At 46.1% G+C, this 20,490-nt stretch overlaps 1 protein-coding gene across 1 annotated transcript in view; it reads left to right on the top strand.

Moving 5' to 3' along the window:
* Positions 1 to 5,848: 5,848 nt before the first annotated feature.
* WDR27 (WD repeat domain 27) overlaps positions 5,849 to 20,490 on the top strand; it is a 153,693-nt gene continuing 139,051 nt past the window's right edge. The window contains 4 exon segments of the mRNA XM_086708337.1: positions 5,849 to 6,055; positions 12,557 to 12,698; positions 17,009 to 17,133; positions 19,212 to 19,325. Coding sequence (XP_086564463.1) covers positions 5,867 to 6,055; positions 12,557 to 12,698; positions 17,009 to 17,133; positions 19,212 to 19,325 — 570 coding nt within the window. The 5' untranslated portion in view covers positions 5,849 to 5,866.

Below are 20,490 nucleotides of genomic sequence, written 5' to 3'. Positions count from 1 at the left end.
TGACAGGGGCACTTGAGCCCGCTTCGGTGGCCGCTCTTCCCTGTCCTGGCCGCAGGGGTCACGGTCCGTGCCCCCTCAGGCCGACCGGTCAGCATAGTTTCATCCCTCTGATCACATGATAAAGTCAAGGCCAAGAAGTGGCCCAGACTGGCCCAGACTCACACAGCGTGTACGGGGTTGGATGGGAGAGATGGCCGCTCTTCCCAGTGCACCAGAGCGTGGGAGGGCGGCCGTGGGGGCCGCTGGCCACCGTGTTGCCGGCAAGTGGCAGCAGAAGGTGGAAACTGGAGCCCACACACACACACACACACACACACACACACACGCACAGCTGCAGGCTGAGAGGCCAGGCCGGGCTGGCTCGGGCTGTTGCGTGGAGTCCTGCACAGACCTTCCAGTTAAAGGTCTGTCCCTCCAGAGAGTTCTCTTTCTTCCGGTTGGATTAGGCTGAGCTTTCTGCGGTTTACGCTGAAAAGGCTCTCGCCGATGTGCAGAGTGAACTGTCTTAATGTCATCTTTTTAAATGTCAACACTGTGTTCCGCTGAATGTAAGGACTGTCATTGCATTTTATATTATAATCAATGCTACTTTGGGAAATGTACGATGATTTACTTGTTCTAAATTTATGGAATGGAAATTTTTGAATCAAAGAATATGTACCTTTTAAAACATTTTGATACACGTTGCCGAATGGCCAAAGCTTATGTCCATTTATTGTCTTACCAGCAGTGAATGAGAAAAAGTCTGCATTGATGATATTTTATATTGGGCACTGGCATGAATCCTTTTGTGAACTTATTGTTCCTGTTTAGTTTTTTGAATTACAAAAGTACTTTTATTTATTTATTTTTCCATCGTGATACATGTACTCTTTAATCTCCATCCCCTGTCTCCCCCATCCCACCATCCACCTGCCCTCTGGTAACCACCCATTCGTTCTCTATAGTTAATAGTCTGTTTCTTGCTTTGTCTCTCTTTCTCTCTTTTTTTCCTCTGCTTGTTTGTTTTGTTTCTTAAATTTCACACACAAGTGAAATCATATGGTATTTGTCTTTCTCTGACTTATTTTGCTTAGCATAATACACTCTGGTTCCATCTACATCATTGCAAATGGCAAGATTTTATTCTTTTATGGCGGAGTAATACTCCATTGTGTATATATACACCACATCTTTATCAGTTTATCAATTGATGGAGACTTGGGCTCCTTCCATAATTTGGCTATCCCTTTGAATTAGTGTTTTTATATTCTTTGGGTAAATACCTAGTACCCAGTTTGCATTCCCACCAACAGCGCAAGAGGGTTCCTCTTTCTCTGCATCCTCATCAACACCTGTTGTTTATTGTGCTGTTGAGTTTAGCTATTTTGACAGGTGTGAGGTGGTATCTCATTGTGGTTTTGACTTGTGTTTCCCTGGTAATGAGTGATGTTGAGCATCTTTTCATGAGACTGTTAGCCATCTGGATGCCTTCTTTGGAGAGATACCTCTTCATGTCTTCTGCCCATTTTTTAAAGTGAATTGTTTGTTGTTTTGGGTATTGAGTTTGTCAATTCTTTATATGTTTTGGATAGATGCTAACCCTTTATCAGATATGCCGTTTGCAAATATCTTCTCCTATTCCATAGGCTGTCTTGCAGTTTTGTGATTGTTTTCTTCACTGGGCAGAAGCCTTTTATTTTGATATAGTCCCAGTAGCCTATCGTTGCTTTATTCCCCTTGCCTCCAGAGATGTGTCTAGAAAGAAGTTGCTACAGTTGATGTCAAGGAGGTTATTGCCTGTGTTCTCTAGAATTTTTATGGTTTCAGGTCTCATATTTAGGTATTTAATCCACTTTCAGTATAGTGTAAGAAGGTGGTCCAGTTTCATTATTTTTCACATGGCTGTCCAGTTTTCCCGATACCATTTGTTAAAGAGGTTGTCCTTTTTCCATTGGATAGTCTTTCCTGCTCTATCAAAGATGAGTTGACCATACAGTTTTGGGTCCATTTCTGGGTTTTCTATTCTGTTCTATTGATCTATGTATCTGTTTTTGTGCCAGTACCATACTGTCCTGATTACTATGGCTTTGTGATGTAACGTGGAAGTCCAGAATGGTGATGCCTCCAGTTTTGGTTTTCTTTTTCAAGATTGTTTTGGCTATTTGGAGTCTTTTGTGTTTACATACAAATTTTAGGGTTGTTTGTTCTAATTCTGTGAAAAATGCTGTTTGATATTTTGATAGGGATTGCATAAATGTATAGATTACTTGGGTAGTATAGACATTTTAACAATGTTTGCTCTTTCAGTCCGTGAGCATGGAATGTCTTTCCATTTCTTTGTGTCATCTTGAATTTCTTTCTTCAGTGTTTTATTTATAGTTTTCAGAGTACAGGTCTTTCACCTCTTCAGTTAAGTTTATTCCTAGATATCCTAATTGTTTTTGGTGCAATTATAAGTGGAATTGTTTCCTTAATTTCTCTTTCTCCTGCTTTCATGTAGAGGAATGCAACAGATCTTGTACATTAGTTTTGTGTCCTGTGACTTTAATGAATTCATTTATCTGTCCTACTAGTTTCTTGGGGGAGACTTTAGGGTTTTCTGTATATAGTATCATGTCTTCTGCAAATAGTAAGAGTTTTACTTCTTCCTTACCAGTTTGGATGCCTTTTATTTCTTTTTCTTGTCTGATTGCTGTGGCCACAACTTCTAGTACTATGTTGAATAACAGTGATGAGAGTGGGCATCCTTATCTTATTCCTGACCTTAGGGGAACAGTTGTCAGTTTTCCCCTGCTGAGTATAATGTTTGCTGTAAGGTTTTCATATGATGCCTTTTATTGCTCCTCTGTAGTTTGTATTCTTTTTCTATTGAGGTTTTATTTCTTTATAATAGCTCTCAAATATTAAGGATGTTAATTCTTTCCTTTTATTTTTACAGATTTATCACTAGTTTTTTGTTTTTGAATTTTTGATAGTATTTTATAATGGGCAATCTGTCTGAAATTTAATTGTTTTTGTTATTATTTCCCAAATGGTTATGTAGTTGTCCCTGAACAAATAAAATGATTTGTTTCATGTAGCCGAAGGTAACATTCTTTCATCCTTTATTCCAGTTAAGCTCCAGTTCCATCCAGGGGTTCCTGCCTCAGCAGGGATTTCCAGCAGCCTGTGGGTGGAAAGTTAGGATGGCCGGCAGCCCAAGGCCAAGGGGACTGCAGCTCTGTCCAAGGAAAGACCAGCAGGAGCACACGCATCGCTAGTGACTCTCAAGGCAGCACAGATAGAATGAGTGGGTTCCGGGGTGGCTGATCCCTTCTGAGAGGCTGTCTGGGGGCTGCTCCAAGCCCGGTCACCAGCAGGTGGAGTGGGCGTCGTTACAGACGCCAAGCCATTTAGAGCAGCAGTGAATGGCTGAGCCGGTATCTCCCCTGCAAATCTGTTTGACCGTGAACCCACGCTGCTCCCTGCACAGATTGCCGCTGCTGCTTTCTTAGGTCAGTGGAGCTGTGAAGTCACCTGTGGCCCCTGCTCTGTGTGTGCCATGGCAGAGGTGCCACCAATGAGGAGTCAGAAATGTGAGTTCCCACTGTGGCAATGCCACTAATGAGTTTCAACTAACCCTTACTAACCCTCTGATTTTTTCACCTGTAAGATGGGAAAAAACATTTAACAATTTTAAAGTTCTATTGTAAGTGTCAAATGATATCACATATTTATTGATATACCCAAATCTGCATGTTAATATGTAGAAAAATGATTTTTAAACTGTACATTGGTGTACAGATGCTATGATTTGCTATAATGGTGCTGAATGTTACAGGGATTACAGAAGAGATCAAGACAGTTCTTGGTTTATAAAAGTTTATGTTGAAGAAATAAGACGAGATTTAATCACAGTCTTATTTGGTAGACTCTTTGGTAGAATGGGTAGATTCTTTTCTGTTAAAAAAAATTTTTTTTTTAATGTTTATTTATTTTTGAGAGAGACAGAGACAGAATGTGAGTGGGTTAGGGGCAGAGAGAGAGAGAGAGAGAGAGAGAGAGAGAGAGAGACACAGAATCCCAAGCAGGCCCTAGGCTCCGAGCCGTCAGCACAGAGCCTGACGTGGGGCTCGAACCCACAGACCGCGAGATCATGACCTGAGCCGAAGTTGGACGCACAATCAACTGAGCCCCCCAGGGGCCCCTCTTTTTTGTTTTTTAAAAAATTTTATGTCTTTAATTCTCATGAAAACGTAAATATTTTACTCGAAGTAGTGCTTCTTTCTCTTAAAAGTTTTTTTTTATTCAAGTGTAACTGACATACGTTGCCAAATTAGTTTCGGGTGTGCAATAGAGTGATTCGGCACTTCTGTACTTTTCTCAGTGCTCGTCCCAAGTCTGCCTGTCACACGTCGGCCACCCACCTCCCCTCTGGTGACCAGTGGTTTGTTCTCCGTATTTAGGAGTCTGTTTTTTTGGTCTGTTTTTTCCTTTGTTTTATTTCTCAAATTCCGCATATGAGTGAGATCATACGGTATTTGTCTTTCCCACACTGACTTATCTTACTTAGTATTGTGCTCTCTGGGTCCACCCATGTCATTGCACATGGCAAGATCTCATTCTTTTTTTAATGGCTGAGTAATATTCCTGTGTGTGTGTGTGTGTGTGTGTGTGTGTGTGTGTCTGTCTGTCTCCCACATCTTCTTTATCCAGTCAGTGGGTGAATTCTTAAGATTTTGAAACATTTGTAATGTTTAATATATTCTTTCATCTGTTTCTTAAGATTTCTTTATGCTTTGGGGAAGCAGTGGAAGGAGCTACATGGTAATTTCACTTCATCCACTTGGGACACTTTCTTTCATCACCAACTATATGCCGGCCACTGTGCTAGGGACTGGGTACTTCAAAATGATAAAACCCAAAAAGCAAATTGTGGTAACTTTGAAACATTTTGCTATTTTTTTTATATGAAACTGCCTGCTGTGTCTTGGCAATTGCAAGAATAATAAATAAAGTTTATGAATTGGGGAAGAATGTGCATTAATATATTCAAAATGTTTTTATTTTTTCCAAATACTGCACAATTTTCAAGCCTTTAAAAATCACCTCTTATTTGTTATAAGAAAGAATGTTCGTTATATGGGAGATCGTGGAGTGTGAGTCCTCTGACTGTACTTTGAGAACTTTATCACTTATACTTCCCCCGTAGCCTGGTATCTTGGCCTTATACATGATAGAATAAGGGTTTCTAGTCAGGTCCTGGAAACACCGGTGCATCTGAGCCAGCGTCACACAGCAGGAGGATTGCCGCCCAGGGGCCTGACCCCAGCCCTGCATTCTGCCTCTGCAGGGGTGACCTGGGTCAGGGTTGTGAAACGGTTAAATAGATCCAAGGTGGGCGGTAGGAGATATAGATTCACATTGCACTTTACCACCAATTTGCTTGGAAAATTTGGAAAATGATTTAGTATCTCAGTTATCGATAACAGTAATCAGTCTCAGTGGTAACTTTCTGAATACTCCTCAGTGCTAGCGCTGGGCTCACGCGTCGCAGACCACGCCATCCCAGACCGTCTCTGTGAGGCATAGCTCTGTCCATCTCCGGCGGTGGAAGCAGATTCCGCAAGGCTGAGCGAGGTCTGTCGAGTAGGAAGAGGGGGACTTGCATCAAGGTCTGTTTAATCTGGAAGCCCCTGGGAGGAGGGAGCTGTTGTGTGTACAGAACCTTCAGGACTTTGAGTAATCCCTTCTTTTTCCTGGGGGTGTGGTGTAGGAGGTGAGTAAGCAGCTGTGGCATACTGTGTGTGTGATCACACTCATCATGGTGAGTAAACAGACTGTCGTCTGTGTAACACACCAATACCTTCATTGTCTTCTGCGTCCCTGCGTTTTCAGATTGAGGATGGAAGAGCCACAGGGGTTTTTCTCCACTGGTGACGGCTGCGTCGGTGACACGGTCACAGAAAGGTGCCTGGTCGAATCTAAGGAGCCCGTGTCCCATGTTCAGCTTGCTTGTGGCCTGTGGTTCTGCGCTTTCCCTTTAGATGGGAATGAACTTTGCGTGTGGAGCACCAAGGACCCTTCTTACCAGGTACCTAAAAAGTTTTGTGTGTTGTTTGGTGAGTCCAGGGACTTGAAGAGCCTCGCGGTCACCTGTCCGTCCCTCTGATGCTGTTTGGGTGATGCTACCTTCCGCAGACTCAGCCACCAGCCAGGGGAGGAGAATGTCAACAAAACAAAACCCTGCGTTCGTTTTTGAGTTTTAGAAAATACACTGCCTGGAATCACTTTATTAAAGACGTTTTTTCTTTAATAAGAATATAAGCAAGAAGAGGTTCATCTTAATCAAGATAAGGTGAATTTTTCTAGATTTTAGATATAGCATATTTAAGGAAGTTTGTTGCGTTTATTGCAGAATATTTCACATCAAACTGACAGCTTTAAAGACATGAGTTTTCGTTCAAAGATTACTCCGTGACTAGTGTAATTATCTCAGTGCTCCTAAAAGCCAGTTTCGTTGTACAAAATGCAAAAGTGAATTCTGTCAGCATTTTTGGCATCGGGATAATCCTCATCTTCATTTTGGGCTTCCGGAGTCGGAGGCCGATGATTACCGCACATGCCTCAGTGCTGTGTCTGCCTGAGAAGCCCCTCTAACTTGCCATCTTACTGGCCCTCACTTTACTACGAGAAGTCGTTCATCATCGTTGAAGAGGAATCGATAGTTTGATTTTTTCCTATTGAGTTACGAGAGGTTTTTCTGTGTTTCTTCACCACAACTTATGCTGATGAATTGGGCCTACATTCTGATGTCCAGCTTGATGTTTCTCACTTTTTCAGTGGGGTGTGGAAGACTCAGAAAAACGTGTCCCGGATATTACGTGCCATCGTTGCGATTGTAACAAGGCGAACACCACTGGGTAGCTACCATCCAGGCCTCCTCTCAGCCAGTGCTCCCTTCTCTCCTCCCTCAACTCCTGGGGCCACATGCTGGTTTTGCTCCTGTTGGAACTCTGTGTGAGTGGGGTCGTGCATCATGCTGGACTCCTTGATTCACTGTTAGGTTCGTGGGACCCGTCCACGTTTTCATCACTGCGTAGTATTCCGCTGCATGGATAGACCACACTTAATCCTTTCCCTTATTGGTGGAGATCTGTTTCGTTTCCATGTTTCAACTGCTACAAGCATGTTTGTATATGTTTTTTGGTACACTCGTGTGTACAGTTGCTGAGGCGCATTGAATGTGTATATTTAGTTTAGTAGATAATGCCGAGATTCCCAGAGTGTTGTACCAACCTGCACTCCGTCAAAGGGTGTGTAAGAGTTCTAGTGGATTCACATCCTCGCCTGTACTTGGTCTTTTTACTTTTAGGCCTTTTGGTGAGGGTCAGGGTACTTATTTGTAATTTGCAATTCTTTGATGTTAAAGTATTGGCCATTTGGACTTTCTCTCTTGTGACATGTGTTCAGTTTCATGCTATTTTTCTGGTGGATTATCTGTCATTTTCCTATTGACCTGAAGGATTGCTTTATGTATTCTAAATAAAAACTTCACATTAGTTTGCATTTTGTAGAGTTTTATGCCAGTGGAATCAGACAGTGCATACTCTTTGTGTCTGGCATCTTTCACTTAGAGTGACTATTTTGGAAGTTACCTGCTTCGTTGCATGTATCAGTGGTTCATCCGTTTTCAGTATTGAGAACATTTCCCTTGTGTGAATGTACTATAATTTATTATTCATTCTCCTGGTGGTGGGCATTTAGGATATTGTCAGTTTTGAGTATTACAGATAAAATGCTGTGAATATTTGCCCATCTCTGTTTGTAAATGTCAGGTCACATTGCTTGATCATGTTCTTTGCATCTTCTACTCATGACCTCTGGTTCTGTCACTTACTAAGAGAGGCGTATTGGAGTCTGTGGCTAGACGTAACTTGTCTGTTTTCCTTCCGTCAATTTTGCTCCGTGTATTTTGGAGCTCTGTCATTAAGCACATGTATGTTTAGTATCTTTATAGTCTCTTGGTGAATTGACACTCTTAATGTTATGAAGTGACATTTCTTCATCCCTGGTAATATTTCTTGTTCTGAAAATTTGGCTACACTTTTTCTTTTTAGGGGCTACTTTTTACCTTTTTTTTTTTTTTTTTTAAGGACTTTATTATTTTTTCAAAAGCAGTTTTATTTATTTATTTATTTATTTATTTATTTTTTTCAACGTTTATTTATTTTTGGGACAGAGAGAGACAGAGCATGAACGGGGGAGGGGCAGAGAGAGAGGGAGACACAGAATCGGAAACAGGCTCCAGGCTCTGAGCCATCAGCCCAGAGCCTGACGCGGGGCTCGAACTCACGGACCGCGAGATCGTGACCTGGCTGAAGTCGGACGCTTAACCGACTGCGCCACCCAGGCGCCCCATCAAAAGCAGTTTTAGATTGACAGCAAAATTGAGGGGATGGTACAGAGATTTCCTATATGCCCCCTGTGTCAACCCCACCAAACACACAACCTCCCCCACTATCAGCACCCTGCACCAGAGTCCTGCATTTGTTGCAACTGATGAACCTACATTGACACATCATCATCACCCAGAGTCCACCATTTACCTTAGGGGTCAGTCTTGGTGTTGTACATTCTATAGATTTGGGCAGATATATAATGATGTCTGTCCACCGTTTAATATCTGTCTTCTTCTCTTGGTGTTGTCTTTGATGGAGCAGAAATTTTTAATTTTAATGAAGTCCAGCCTGTCAGTTCTTTCTTTCATGGATCATGCCTTTGGTGGCTTATCTGAAAAGTCATCACCAATTTAAGTCATCTAGATTTTCTCCCGTGTTATTTTTTAGGAGTTTACAGTTTTCTCTATTGTATTGCCTTTTTTCCTTAGTCAGAATTCAGTTGACTGTATTTCTGGCTCTCTCTTCTCTGCCATTGATCTATTTTTCCTTTCTTGTGCCAATACCACTGCTCTTGATTAGAGTAGCTTCATAGTAAGTCTCACAGTCAGATACTGTCAGTCCTCCAATTCTGTTGTTCTTCTTCATTATCATGAGACTATCCTGGTTCTTTGCCTCTATGTAAACTTGAAAATCAGTTTGTTGATTTTGATTGGGTTGCATTAAATCTGTAGATCAAGTTGGGAAGAACTGACATGTTGATAATATTGAGTCTTTCTTTTCTTTTTTAATTTTTTTTTCAACGTTTTTATTTATTTTTGGGACAGAGAGAGACAGAGCATGAATGGGGGAGGGGCAGAGAGAGAGGGAGACACAGAATCGGAAACAGGCTCCGGGCTCCGAGCCATCAGCCCAGAGCCCGACGCGGGGCTCGAACTCACGGACCGCGAGATCGTGACCTGGCTGAAGTCGGATGCTTAACCGACTGCGCCACCCAGGCGCCCCAATATTGAGTCTTTCTATCCATGAACATGGAATATCTCTCCATTCATTTACTTTTTTGATTTCTGTCAACAGAGTTTTATTTTTTCTCATAGAGAACTTACACAGTTTTGCTAGATTTGTCCCTCAGCATTTCATTTGTTTGGGTGCTAATGTAAATGGTATTGTGTTTTTAATTTCAAATTCTACTTATTTATTGCTGGTATATAGGAAACCAGTGGAATTTTGTGTATTAACTTTGTATCCTACAAGCTTGCTATAATTCTTAGTTTCAGTTTTTTGGGTTTTTTTTTTTTTTTCCAGTTCTTTGGATTTTCTACATAGGTGAGCATATCATCCATGAACAAAGTTTTATTTCTTTTTTCTCGGTCACTATACCTTTAAACTTCCTTTTATATTGTTATTGCATTAGCTAAGACCCCCAGTATAATGTTGAAAAGGAGTGGTGAAGGGGACCTACTTGTCTTGTTTCTAATCTTGGTGGGGAAGCTTATAGTTTCTCACCATTTAATACATTAGCTTTTGTTATGTTGTGGATACTCTGTATCAAGTTGAGGAAGTTCCCGTCTATTCCTACTATACTGATAGTTTTTATGATAAATTGCTATTGGATTTTGTCAAATGCTTTTTCTACGTTTTTGATATTTTCATGTGATTTTTTTTCTTTAGCCTGTTGATGTGATGGATTAATTATTTTCAAATGTTGAACCAGCCTTGCATATTTGGAATAAATTTCCAAATCTCACTTGGTCATGGTATATAATTTTTTATACATTATTTGGTTTGATTTGCTAATATTTTGAATATTTGTTGAGTTCTGGATCTATGTTCATGAAATATATTGATTTTTAATTTTCTTTTCTTGTGATGTCTTTGTCTGGTTTTGGAATTAGGGTAATGCTGGCCTGATAGAATGAGTAAGGAAGTATTTACTCTGTTTCCTCTGAAAATAGTGTTTTCTGTTTTCTTTCTTCAGTCTCCTGAAAGAGATTTTGGAGAATTAGTAAAATTTCTTCCTTAAATATTGGGTAGAATTCACCAGTGGATCCATCTTGGTCTGGTGCTTTCTGTTTTGGAAGGTTATTAACTACTGATTGTTTATATCTCTATTTAACCTTTTGAACATATGGAATAGAATTAGGACTGGTTTGATGTCCTTATCTAGCAATTCTGCAATCTGGATTGGTTCTGGTTTTGTTTCAAGGCCATCTGGATGATTTGTCAGTAGGTGTTTTCCATGGGTATGTATTTCTCTTGGTTTTTGACTGAATAATCTTGACTCCTTGAGTACCTGATTATTTTTGATTGACTGCTAGACAGTCAGTATTAAAAAAAATGCACAGCTGGTTTGAGGCTCTGGATGACCTTAACTTCTTGCAGAGATAATTTATGTTTGCTTCTGATAGCTGGCTGGGTGAGGAGGGCACTGGCAATTTCCGGTCACTCTAAGCCAGTCAGGGATTATGAGAATTTGGAGGTGGGCTTGTGAGCACTCTTCTATGGCCCGTTCACCTCTCCTCCTTGGACCTGGTCCTTTGGGTCACTACTCTAGCCCTGGGCGTTTGGCAACATGCCCTTCCCTCCCACTGCAGTGGGCTGTATTCTTTTTTTAAAGCAGTGTTTTAAAATGTGGTGTTTTAGGGGCGCCTGGGTGGCTCAGTCGGTTAAGGGGCCGACTTTGGCTTAGGTCATGATCTCGCGGTCCGTGAGTTCGAGCCCCGCGTCGGGCTCTGTGCTGACAGCTCAGAGCCTGGAGCCTGTTTCAGATTCTGTGTCTCCCTCTCTCTGACCCTTCCCCGCTCATGCTCTGTCTCTCTCTGTCTCAAAAATAAATAAACATTAAAAAAAATTTTTTAAATGTGGTGTTTTAAGAAAAAAAAATGCATGGAGTCCTCACCTTAAGGCTGTCAACTTTATTCTCAGAGGTACTTTGCAGGCAGTGGAATTCTTTGCCCTTATCCCAATAAGATAATTCTGTTTGTACCTGAAAATGATGCATTTAATTACGCCCCGTTTGTGCTTCTAGTCCCGTGAGTATCTCAGCTTTCAATGGCCTCTACCGGAATTGTCAGAAGGCTGCGTTTTGGTAGAAGTCTTCACGGGTGAATGGCCTCCCGTGCTGGATCCCTTCTCTCAGTTTCCTTCTTCTCTGGTCTTAATTCTTTGTTGCTTTCATTGCTCTCTGGTGCCTTATCTTGCTCATCTAGATTTTTTTTTTTTGCAAATTTTGCCAGTTTTTCTTGTCGTTCTCATCAGGAGGTTGGTACAGATGAACTGGCCTGCCATGAGCAGGTCCTCCTGTTTGCGCGATGGCCCTCACGTCAAAGCACCTACTGTGTGCTGGCTGTCAGCTCGAAAGGAGCTCCCTTAGCACAGCCCAGACAACCTCTGATCTTTCCTGATTCCGCGCTGTCTTCCTTATGCCCCCATTCCCCTAGGGATTCAGCCCGAACACTGATTACCTTTGCTCTTGTCCCTCTTCTATCTCGCGATGCCCGTTGGTCACAGAGCCTTTGGTTCATTGTCTGCCCCCGTCTCCATCCCTGTCACCCTAGTTCAGGCCTTTGCTGTGCTGTCTTCGGAGTGTTTGGTCTCACTGTGTCCCCAGTATCGTCCCTCTTCCACCCTTGCAGCAGTGTTACAAGTCTGGTCACAGATTCCTCTGCTTGCACGTTTCTGCCGGCTTCCGGTTTCCTCATGCTTGGTCAGAGCTGTGAACACGCTCGTCACAGTGTCGCGCTTGCCCAGGCTTTCTGTGGCCCCATCACCTTCCTCGCTTGTACCAGCAGCCTCGTAAATGTGCCTCGTCTCCCAGCGGCCGGAACGCTCCCCTCCTCTTGCGGATCCTTCTCATTTCCTCAGTGTCCAGCACAGCAGGACCTCTGTGGCACACTGCAGGGACGCGACACACATTTGCTTAATTCATGACTGATGAGGAAATGGAAGAGTGAGGTGACTTGTATCATTTTACTAGTGCGCGTGATCCACGATGTTGAGTGACGGTAAGATGGTTCACCTGACCGTAATTTAATAGTACATTAACGGGAATTTTAATAAGTGAATATATGAAAGAAACATATTTGAAAAATTCAAGCCATTTGGTTTCTTAGGTTTGAGGTTATGCCATTATGTTCCTTTATTCTTTAAGTGTTCTCTGTAGTTGATGATATTTCTCTTCTTGTTAACTTTGTTAGCCTCTAATCCTAAGAGGGCACCGTCAGCCGATCACTGCTGTGACATTTGGAAATACAGTGAGTCCACTTCTCATCTGTTCCGCATCACAGGATTCTGTTATGTTGTGGAGTCTGGATGAGTGCAGACAGAAAGTGCTTCTAGGTAAATGAACCCTTAAAATACATTTAAAAAAGTGTAAAAGGGAACGACTCACCCTTAAATAGACTTGGTAACATACAGGGGCTTGGGAGCATTTTTGACTCCTTTACCCTTGAAACTGAGTGTCCAAGCTGGATGTTCTGTGTGGGAAGCTTACCAGGCATTCACACGTGCTGACTTTTGCCGTGTGTGGATCTGATATGATAGGCTCATTAGTTTTACTCTTACGTATTTCCTTATTTTGATATCTGTGGTTTTTTTGGACCTCTGAAAACAGGTAGGCAACTGAAGTGTTCTTTCCTTACAGAGACCGTGAGGGGAGGGAAACACATTTCAAATAGGCGAGTAACTGGTTGTTGGTTGTGGGGAGCGCAGCAGAGAAAGGCAAGGTGTCGACAGAGGACGTGGGCAGGACACGTCCACGTGGTGTCATCTCTGGGGAGGTGGCTTTTGAGCTGGGGGATGAGGAGGAGCTGGACGCAAGCGAGGGCCGGTGCCGGACGGTGGCCCCGTGCCACGTGGGAGCGGCGTTGCCGGCAGAGCCGGCCGTGTGCGCACGGGCCCTCTGTGCGCGGAACCTGACCTGTCTGAAGAGCTGAGAGGGAGCCCGCGGGGTGGGAGCATGGGGACATTAGAGCTTGAGCAAACAAAGTTGAGAAGTTAGGTGAGGACCACGGTGAGGAGTGTGAACGTTATGTGATTAGTGACACTGAGAATCCGTAGGACTACTCCAAATAGGTGTCAGGGGACCTTAGGCGACCGTGTACATGATAGTAGTATATGTCCGTGTGTATAAAACGCAGTTAATAGAATGGAAGACCTCACTTCATTTAACTTGTAGCCTGAGCGCAGTATCAGTGTATCACCACAGCACACACACACGTACTTCTGTGATACACACGCATGTGGTACAGACGTAGCCACACACACATACACATAAATAGTATATACACATGCTCATACATATGCAGTACACAAACATACGTAGTGCACGCAAGCACAGTGCATGCATGAATGTACATACGCATGGCACACCCACATAGAGCACGCACACGTATATAAACGTGGCATGCACATGCACGGTACACATCGTACACAAAGCACATACACGTATAACATACACACATGCACATGTAACATACATGCATGTGCAAATAGTGCATACACACCTGCACATATACACACGTAGTATTTGTACGCACATATAGCACGAATATACACACCCACACATATGTGCACATATTCAATATTTATGTAGTACCCACACACGTACATACATATATGGCAATGCACATGTAAACCTACACACATACACCTACACAGATAGTGCACACATACATATGCATGCACACACATAGTACATAATGCATGCATATGTGTAGATACAATAGTACATACACGCAGGGATGTGCATACAGGCATGCATGTATACGTATAGTGCACGTATATACACTTATACGTATACATGCACACAGAGTATCTGCAGACATACACAGATACACACATAGTGCATATACATTCATACACGCAGTGCATGCTACACACTACATGCATACATGAGCACATATGCATATGTGCATGCACACGCATATACGCAGTACATAGACCTGCATACACATACGTAGATGGACACATGTGCATATAGTACACACATAGAGCACACGCACACACATGTACGTATGTATACAGCACACACAGGTATACATGTACACATAACGTACACGTGTGCACAGCACACACATAAGTATATGACCCATGTACATTTGTGTATATGCATACACGTACACACGTGCATACCACACATGTGAATATAGTAATAGCAACACACATGTGCCTATGTGTATAGCATGTGCACACACACGTGCGTCAGCATACAACACGCACACATGTACCTGTGTGTATAGCACACACACGTGTAGTAAGCACACACCACACATGTACCCGTGTGTGCAGCACATGCTCACACATGCATGTAAGCATACAGCACACACATGTACCTGTGTATGTAAGCACACAGCACACACACACACGTACATGTGTATCTACCATGTGCATACATGTACGTAAGTATACACATGTGTACCTGTGTGTATAGCACATACACGCACGTACATAAACACAGAGCACTCACGTACATGTACATGTTGTATAGCACGTGCACACACATGAATGTGTGTACACAGGGCACGCACACACATCTGTGCAGTGAACCCCATGTTAGTGATTTGTTCCCCGTATGGGTCTTTGTCAATAAGTAGCCTTCCATGTTGGAAGGGCTGTGTCCCAAGGTTTATTTTTAAGTTGCCCTTCAGAACTCCTGTACGTTTTGACACACGTGGTCCACTGCATGGACAGGGGGTCGAAGCTGGGCCCTGAGGCACAGCATTCACGCTCACACGGAGCTCAGTCTGGTGGGTGTGCCAGGGCTGCTCTTGTGTCTTCAGCTGTGGCAGTGGGACCGGAACGGGCTCGTTCTGCCCTCACTGCAGGGATGGGGGTGCGGTTCTCAGAAGCCGCAGGCCGCTGCCTGTGCCCCCGTGGCCTGGGCCGGGTGCAACGCAGCCGGGCTTGGTTTCTGCGCCCGTGGAGAAGGCAGGCTCACTTACAGTACCTTCGCGTCCAAGAGCGATTTGTGTTTGCACTTGGACTTGGGAAATGGCACGTGGCCTGGGACCTTGGAGTGCTCCATCATTGGTCACTTGTCCTCAGTCTCCTTTGCTGGCTCGTTGTCACTCTCCCACCTCTTAACGTTGGCACAGGGGCTTTTCCTGTTGCCCCTCAAAAATCACTCCCTTGATGACAGCCAGGCTCTGACAGCTGCCACCTGTGCTCTCGCCGAGCGAGGCCTCGATCCCGACTGCGGCCTCGGGTGTGAACTGCCCTGGACGCGCCCACGTGCACAGCTGATAGCTCTGAAGCTTACCTGTCCTGACCACCTTTCCCACACCTGCCTCCCATAGCCTTCCCTGCGGCTGCTCCGGTCAGAAGTCATGGCATTGTGTCCTGTCTTCCTTCCTCGCCTCCACGTCCTCCCAACCCACGGCTTCCGTCTGCTCTCCCTTCAGAACACATGCGAAGCGTGGATGCTTCTCACACCTGCCTTCACCGTACCCCGCAGATTCGCTCACTGGCGCGTTGTGCTGGCGCCTCCCGCTCCCCCCGTTCTGTCCCAGTCCTGTCCCAGGGCTCTGCTCTCAACTCCACAGCCAGGGCTCCCTGCGAAATTGGAGTCTGAGTGCATCCCACCGCTGCCCAAAGCTCTCCAGGGCCTTGCTGACAAAGCTACACGACCCCTACCTCTACCCCCAGCTTCAGGGAACAGTCCAGGCATAGTGGCCTGCCCCCAGGGCCATCTCAGGATCCCTGCTGATTCTGCCACGTCCAATTCTCCGGTGCCGAGAGCCCTTCTGACCACCACCCTGGACCCCAGTCCCCTTTTGTGCTTTGCTTTTTCTTACAGTGTTCACTTCCTTCTAGCACTGTGTGTAATTCATTGACATATTTTGGTTATTGGTGTCTAAGTGCCCCCACCTCCTACCCCAGAGTAAGCTTTCCACGAAGGCGGGACTTGGTTTTGTTTGTTGGTCTATCCCGAGTGCCTGTAGAGATGCCAGGGGTAGCATCGGTGCCTGCTAAATACTCGTGGAGCGGACCCATGGGATTAGCCTGGCCAGACTAGAACTCCCACGTGGTGTGTGCACGGCTCCCTTTCTGTAGGCTCGGGGTCTTGCTGTTGACATGACCTTGCTGGACAGCAGGCAGCCTCAGTCCCACGGCCCAGCCCTGGTGGTGCTGAGTCCTCACTGCCCGGTGCTGGCTTGGTCGAGGGGCCCTGCTTGAAGCTGAGGGCTGGCTTGTGTCGTTGCCTTGGCCCCACAGGCCTGCCCGGAGACGTCCTCGTGGTGTGGGCAGGTCTCGGAGGCTCGGATGGGCGCCCTGTGCCTTTGCCTGTCTGGAGCGAGCCCGGGCAGCTCGCGCGGCCAGGCCTGGAGCAGGTGTGGTCACGGGGGGAGGGACGAACCGGGACCGTGGGCCATTCTGTGTGACCCCCACACGTTTGCACTTGCAGCCTTCGCAGAGACCTGTTATCTGCAAAGGCACAGAGTCATCTTCCGATGGACGGTTCTTGCGTTCCGCATACTTCCAGAAGAACTGTTTGCACTTGATGGTTTTAGTACCGTCGAGGAGCTAACGTCGCGTCAGAGTCCTTGTCACTCCGCATCACGTAGAGAGAGAGGGCTGCGTGGTCGGTGATTCCCTGTGGCTCGTGGGCCACTCTGACGGCCTGACACTAACAGTGAAACTCCCTCTAGGGCTGACTCCTCGAGGGCTCGTCCTGGGCACTCTTCTGGGGAAGGCGCTGTATTTGAGGCTGAGCCCGGATGACCGAGCAGCTGCGGTGTGTGCCGGGAATAAAATCTTTATGCTGGATACCGAGGTGGGTGCCGCATCTGCCGGCGGGGCCTCCTTGGGGCCCTGCCCGCCTCTCATCGACAGTATTTTCATGTGGGCGTATTTTCGTCAGGGGGTTAGGGAAAGCGAGGGAAAACACGTCTTTGTCCTGCGCTGGGAAAAAGCCCCCTGAACCAGCTACTGCTGTTTCAGGCCAGTTAGGAAACCTGTGCACGGAATCCGGCTATCGGGGTGCTGAGTGAGGGCGCTCAGTCCGATATCGTTTCTCTCATTTGCCCCTCCTCTGCGGACCTCTCCGAGCCCTCACAGAGTGCCGCTTTCGTTGATCTCTTTTACAAAACTTGCTTTCTTCGGGAGCTGGATGTCTCTCACTTATCTCTTCACTGGGATGGGTGTAAGGGACTGTGTCTCCCCTTCCTCTTGGTGACTTCAAGTCTCGCATCTGATTCTGAAATGGGAGCCCTGGAGGGTCAGCCAGGTGTAAGAGAGCAGGGGTGGGGCGGGAGGGGGGGTGTTGAAGGAGGCCTCTTGTTTCCTCAGGGTTACGTCTGCCAGAGACTTTGGGGACAGATCATCCAAGGCCTGGTGTTGTGTCTTGGCTGCTATTTGCCAAATGAGTGCAGTTAACAAAGCTCTTAGCCTACGAAGAGTGTTTTTGCCACACCCACTTAAAAAACGCTAGGTTATGGAGAACGTTAGGCATGAAATCTTGCTCGAGGATTAGCTGATGGCAGGCTTTCTGTGTGCTAGGCAGTTTGGGGCCCAGAGTGTCCATTTCTGCGTTCAAGTGATTTTTGGCCAAATTGTGAAATTGAGGCTCACACAAAGGGCTAGTGTTGTCGGTGAAGTCACAGGTGAGGGGACGTGTCCTAGGGTTCAGAATGGCTTTGGGGGTTGTTCGGCGATGCAGGGCTCACCGCCCTTGTGGGACGAGCCAGGAGGGCAGAGAGCCCTGTCCGTCCCGGAAGCAGAGATGCAGGACCGGAGTCAGGTGTCAACCCTGTGGGCGAGCAGGGAGGTGGCGCCTGTTGGCTCCACCGGCCAGCCCACGCTGCCCTCTCCCTTCCTTAGCGGCCTGTACGAGGTGAGTGCGGGCTGCCCACGAACCTGGGGTGTGGTAGCACCGTTCCCCGAGCACTAGGGAGGGCCCAGTTTGTGAGACTTGCTCCGAGAGACTTTAAATGAGTGTGAGCACTTAAACTAACGTAAGCCACGACCATAAGTACTGAGAGGAAACGGGGTATTCTTTAGGACAGTGTCGTGTTACGGAAGTTGGAGGCAGCAGAAATGTGTATGTCCTCACGTCCAATCTGGAAGTGAGCCTGTTCTTGTGCACATCGCCACCTCGCCTTTTGTTTTGGCCCGTCTGGTGACGAGAGGCAGAAGTGGCCGTGCCGCACAGGGGTCTCTGGTCGCTCTGGGAACGTCTTCTCGGTGTAAGTGCTTACTTGTTGGTCAAGTCGCTGTGTGGATACGGCTGCGTACGTATTCCCCGCATGTGTGTGCGGGGACATGATCTTGTCTGACCGGATGCTGTAGGGGTTGAAGAGCAGTCCTGACCCCAGGTGCCCGGAGTCCCAGGTGAACAGCACCAGCACCTCTCGGCCGCGCTATGTGATTCCGGCTTGTGACGCTGTCTTCTGGGGCTGCCTGGTTGTAACAGGCTTCAGGGACTTAGGAGGAAGGCTAGCTTGGTAGTAGATGAACACGCTGTCCTGTGTTATCTCAAGACGCCGTCCCCACCCCTGCAGGGCTGTTCTGGGAAGTCCTGGCACTGGAGGGTGGCTTCAGGGCAGCACACGGTGTAGATGGGAAGGTGCGAGAGCCCGGCCTTCCTGCTGCCTGGCTCTGTTCTGGATCGGCCTCAGTTAGCCTTGTCTCTAAACTTGCCGTGCACATGGCCCCGGGAGGCCTCTGCTTCCTTCCCTCTCAGCTCAGCCATCTGAGTTTGAACTTGTAGGTTTATATACAAGTACTTTTCACATTTGGAAAAGGGAATTGCGTAGACTTTAACAGAAACCGTTTTCTGTGAGATGTATGTAACTTCTTAACAAGAGTTGCCAGAACATTCAGTTACTGATCTTCCTTCACAAACTCTCCCAGAGCCGGTCTACACTAGCTGTGCTGGAGGGTCACCGGGGCCCCGTGACTGCAGCTGAGTTCTGTCCATGGCAAACACATATCATCATTTCAGTGTCTGAAGACAGAAGCTTTAAGGTAAGGGCATGGGCACCGGGATACTTCAGATGCTTTCTAGAAGGACTTTCTGGTTTGTGGTCCCTGCACATACGCTCTTGTGTCGGCCAGGAGTGTCCCAACGTCCCCAGCTGGGCTTGGGTTACCTGCGGGCCCCTCCTCCTCAAGTCCAGGGCCTTCGGGAGCTAGAACATCAAATTTACTTCCATGTTACTTCCTAAGGGCCCAGAGCAGAAGAAGCATCTTCCGGTAGCAGAGGATTCAGTCAGAACTAAACTGAGGTTGAGAAGGAAAGAACTTAAAAAAATTTTTTTTAACGTTTTATTTATTTTTGAGACAGAGACAGAGCATGGACAGGGGAGGGGCAGAGAGAGAGGGAGACACAGAATCCGAAACGGGCTCCAGGCTCCGAGCTGTCAGCACAGAGCCCGACGCGGGGCTCGAACTCACGAACCGCGAGATCATGACCTGAGCTGAAGTCGGACGCCCAACTGACTGAGCCACACAGGCGCCCCGAGAAGGAAAGAACTTAAAATGCCAGCTAAGCTCCCATCAGGCTCCAAGCCAGCCGGTATTAGGTCTGTTATCTTATTGACCAAGTGAGGACTTCTCCATGGTGACTGGAAGAAAAGTTGAGGGTAATTTAGGCACATCTGCAGAGTGACAGAGGAGAGAGACGGAAAATACTTCTGTTGTCTTCTGGAAGTTTCTGCCCCGTAGAATTGGCCTCACGGGTGCTGTTTCCCGTGCTGTGAGCAGGCCGCCTGGGCTCAGCCCCAGTCCTTCCAGCTGCTGGTGATAGATGAGCGGTGCTGTGCCTCACTTTTCCCGTCTTTAAGATGGACTTTTCCTGTCTTTAAGATGTCTCACGGGGGCTCGGAGAATGGGAGCTGATGTTTGGAGAGCACTGGAGGGTGCCCGAAAAAATAAACATGTACTTTTAGTCAGGGTATCAATTACTGTGGCCTTCACACCTCTTCTTGGCAACGTCTCCAGCCTCGTCTTGGGTCTTCCCAAACCCACAGATTGTTATTTCTGGAAATGCTAGCTTTCCCCCCTGTGATTCTGACACCTTTTATGGTGTTGCTACAGTTTTATTGTTTATGTGCCTGTTTTATTACTATTTTCTCCTTTAGGTAACCGTTCACGTGAATTAATTTGTAATTGAGCAGAAGCATTAGTCCAC

This window comes from Puma concolor, chromosome B2, assembly GCF_028749965.1.
Source record: "Puma concolor isolate L17-30 chromosome B2, mPumCon1.1.hap2, whole genome shotgun sequence".
Classification (NCBI taxonomy): domain Eukaryota; kingdom Metazoa; phylum Chordata; class Mammalia; order Carnivora; family Felidae; genus Puma; species Puma concolor.
Note: the sequence above shows the minus strand (reverse complement) of the source record. Positions and strands in the feature narration are given on the sequence as shown.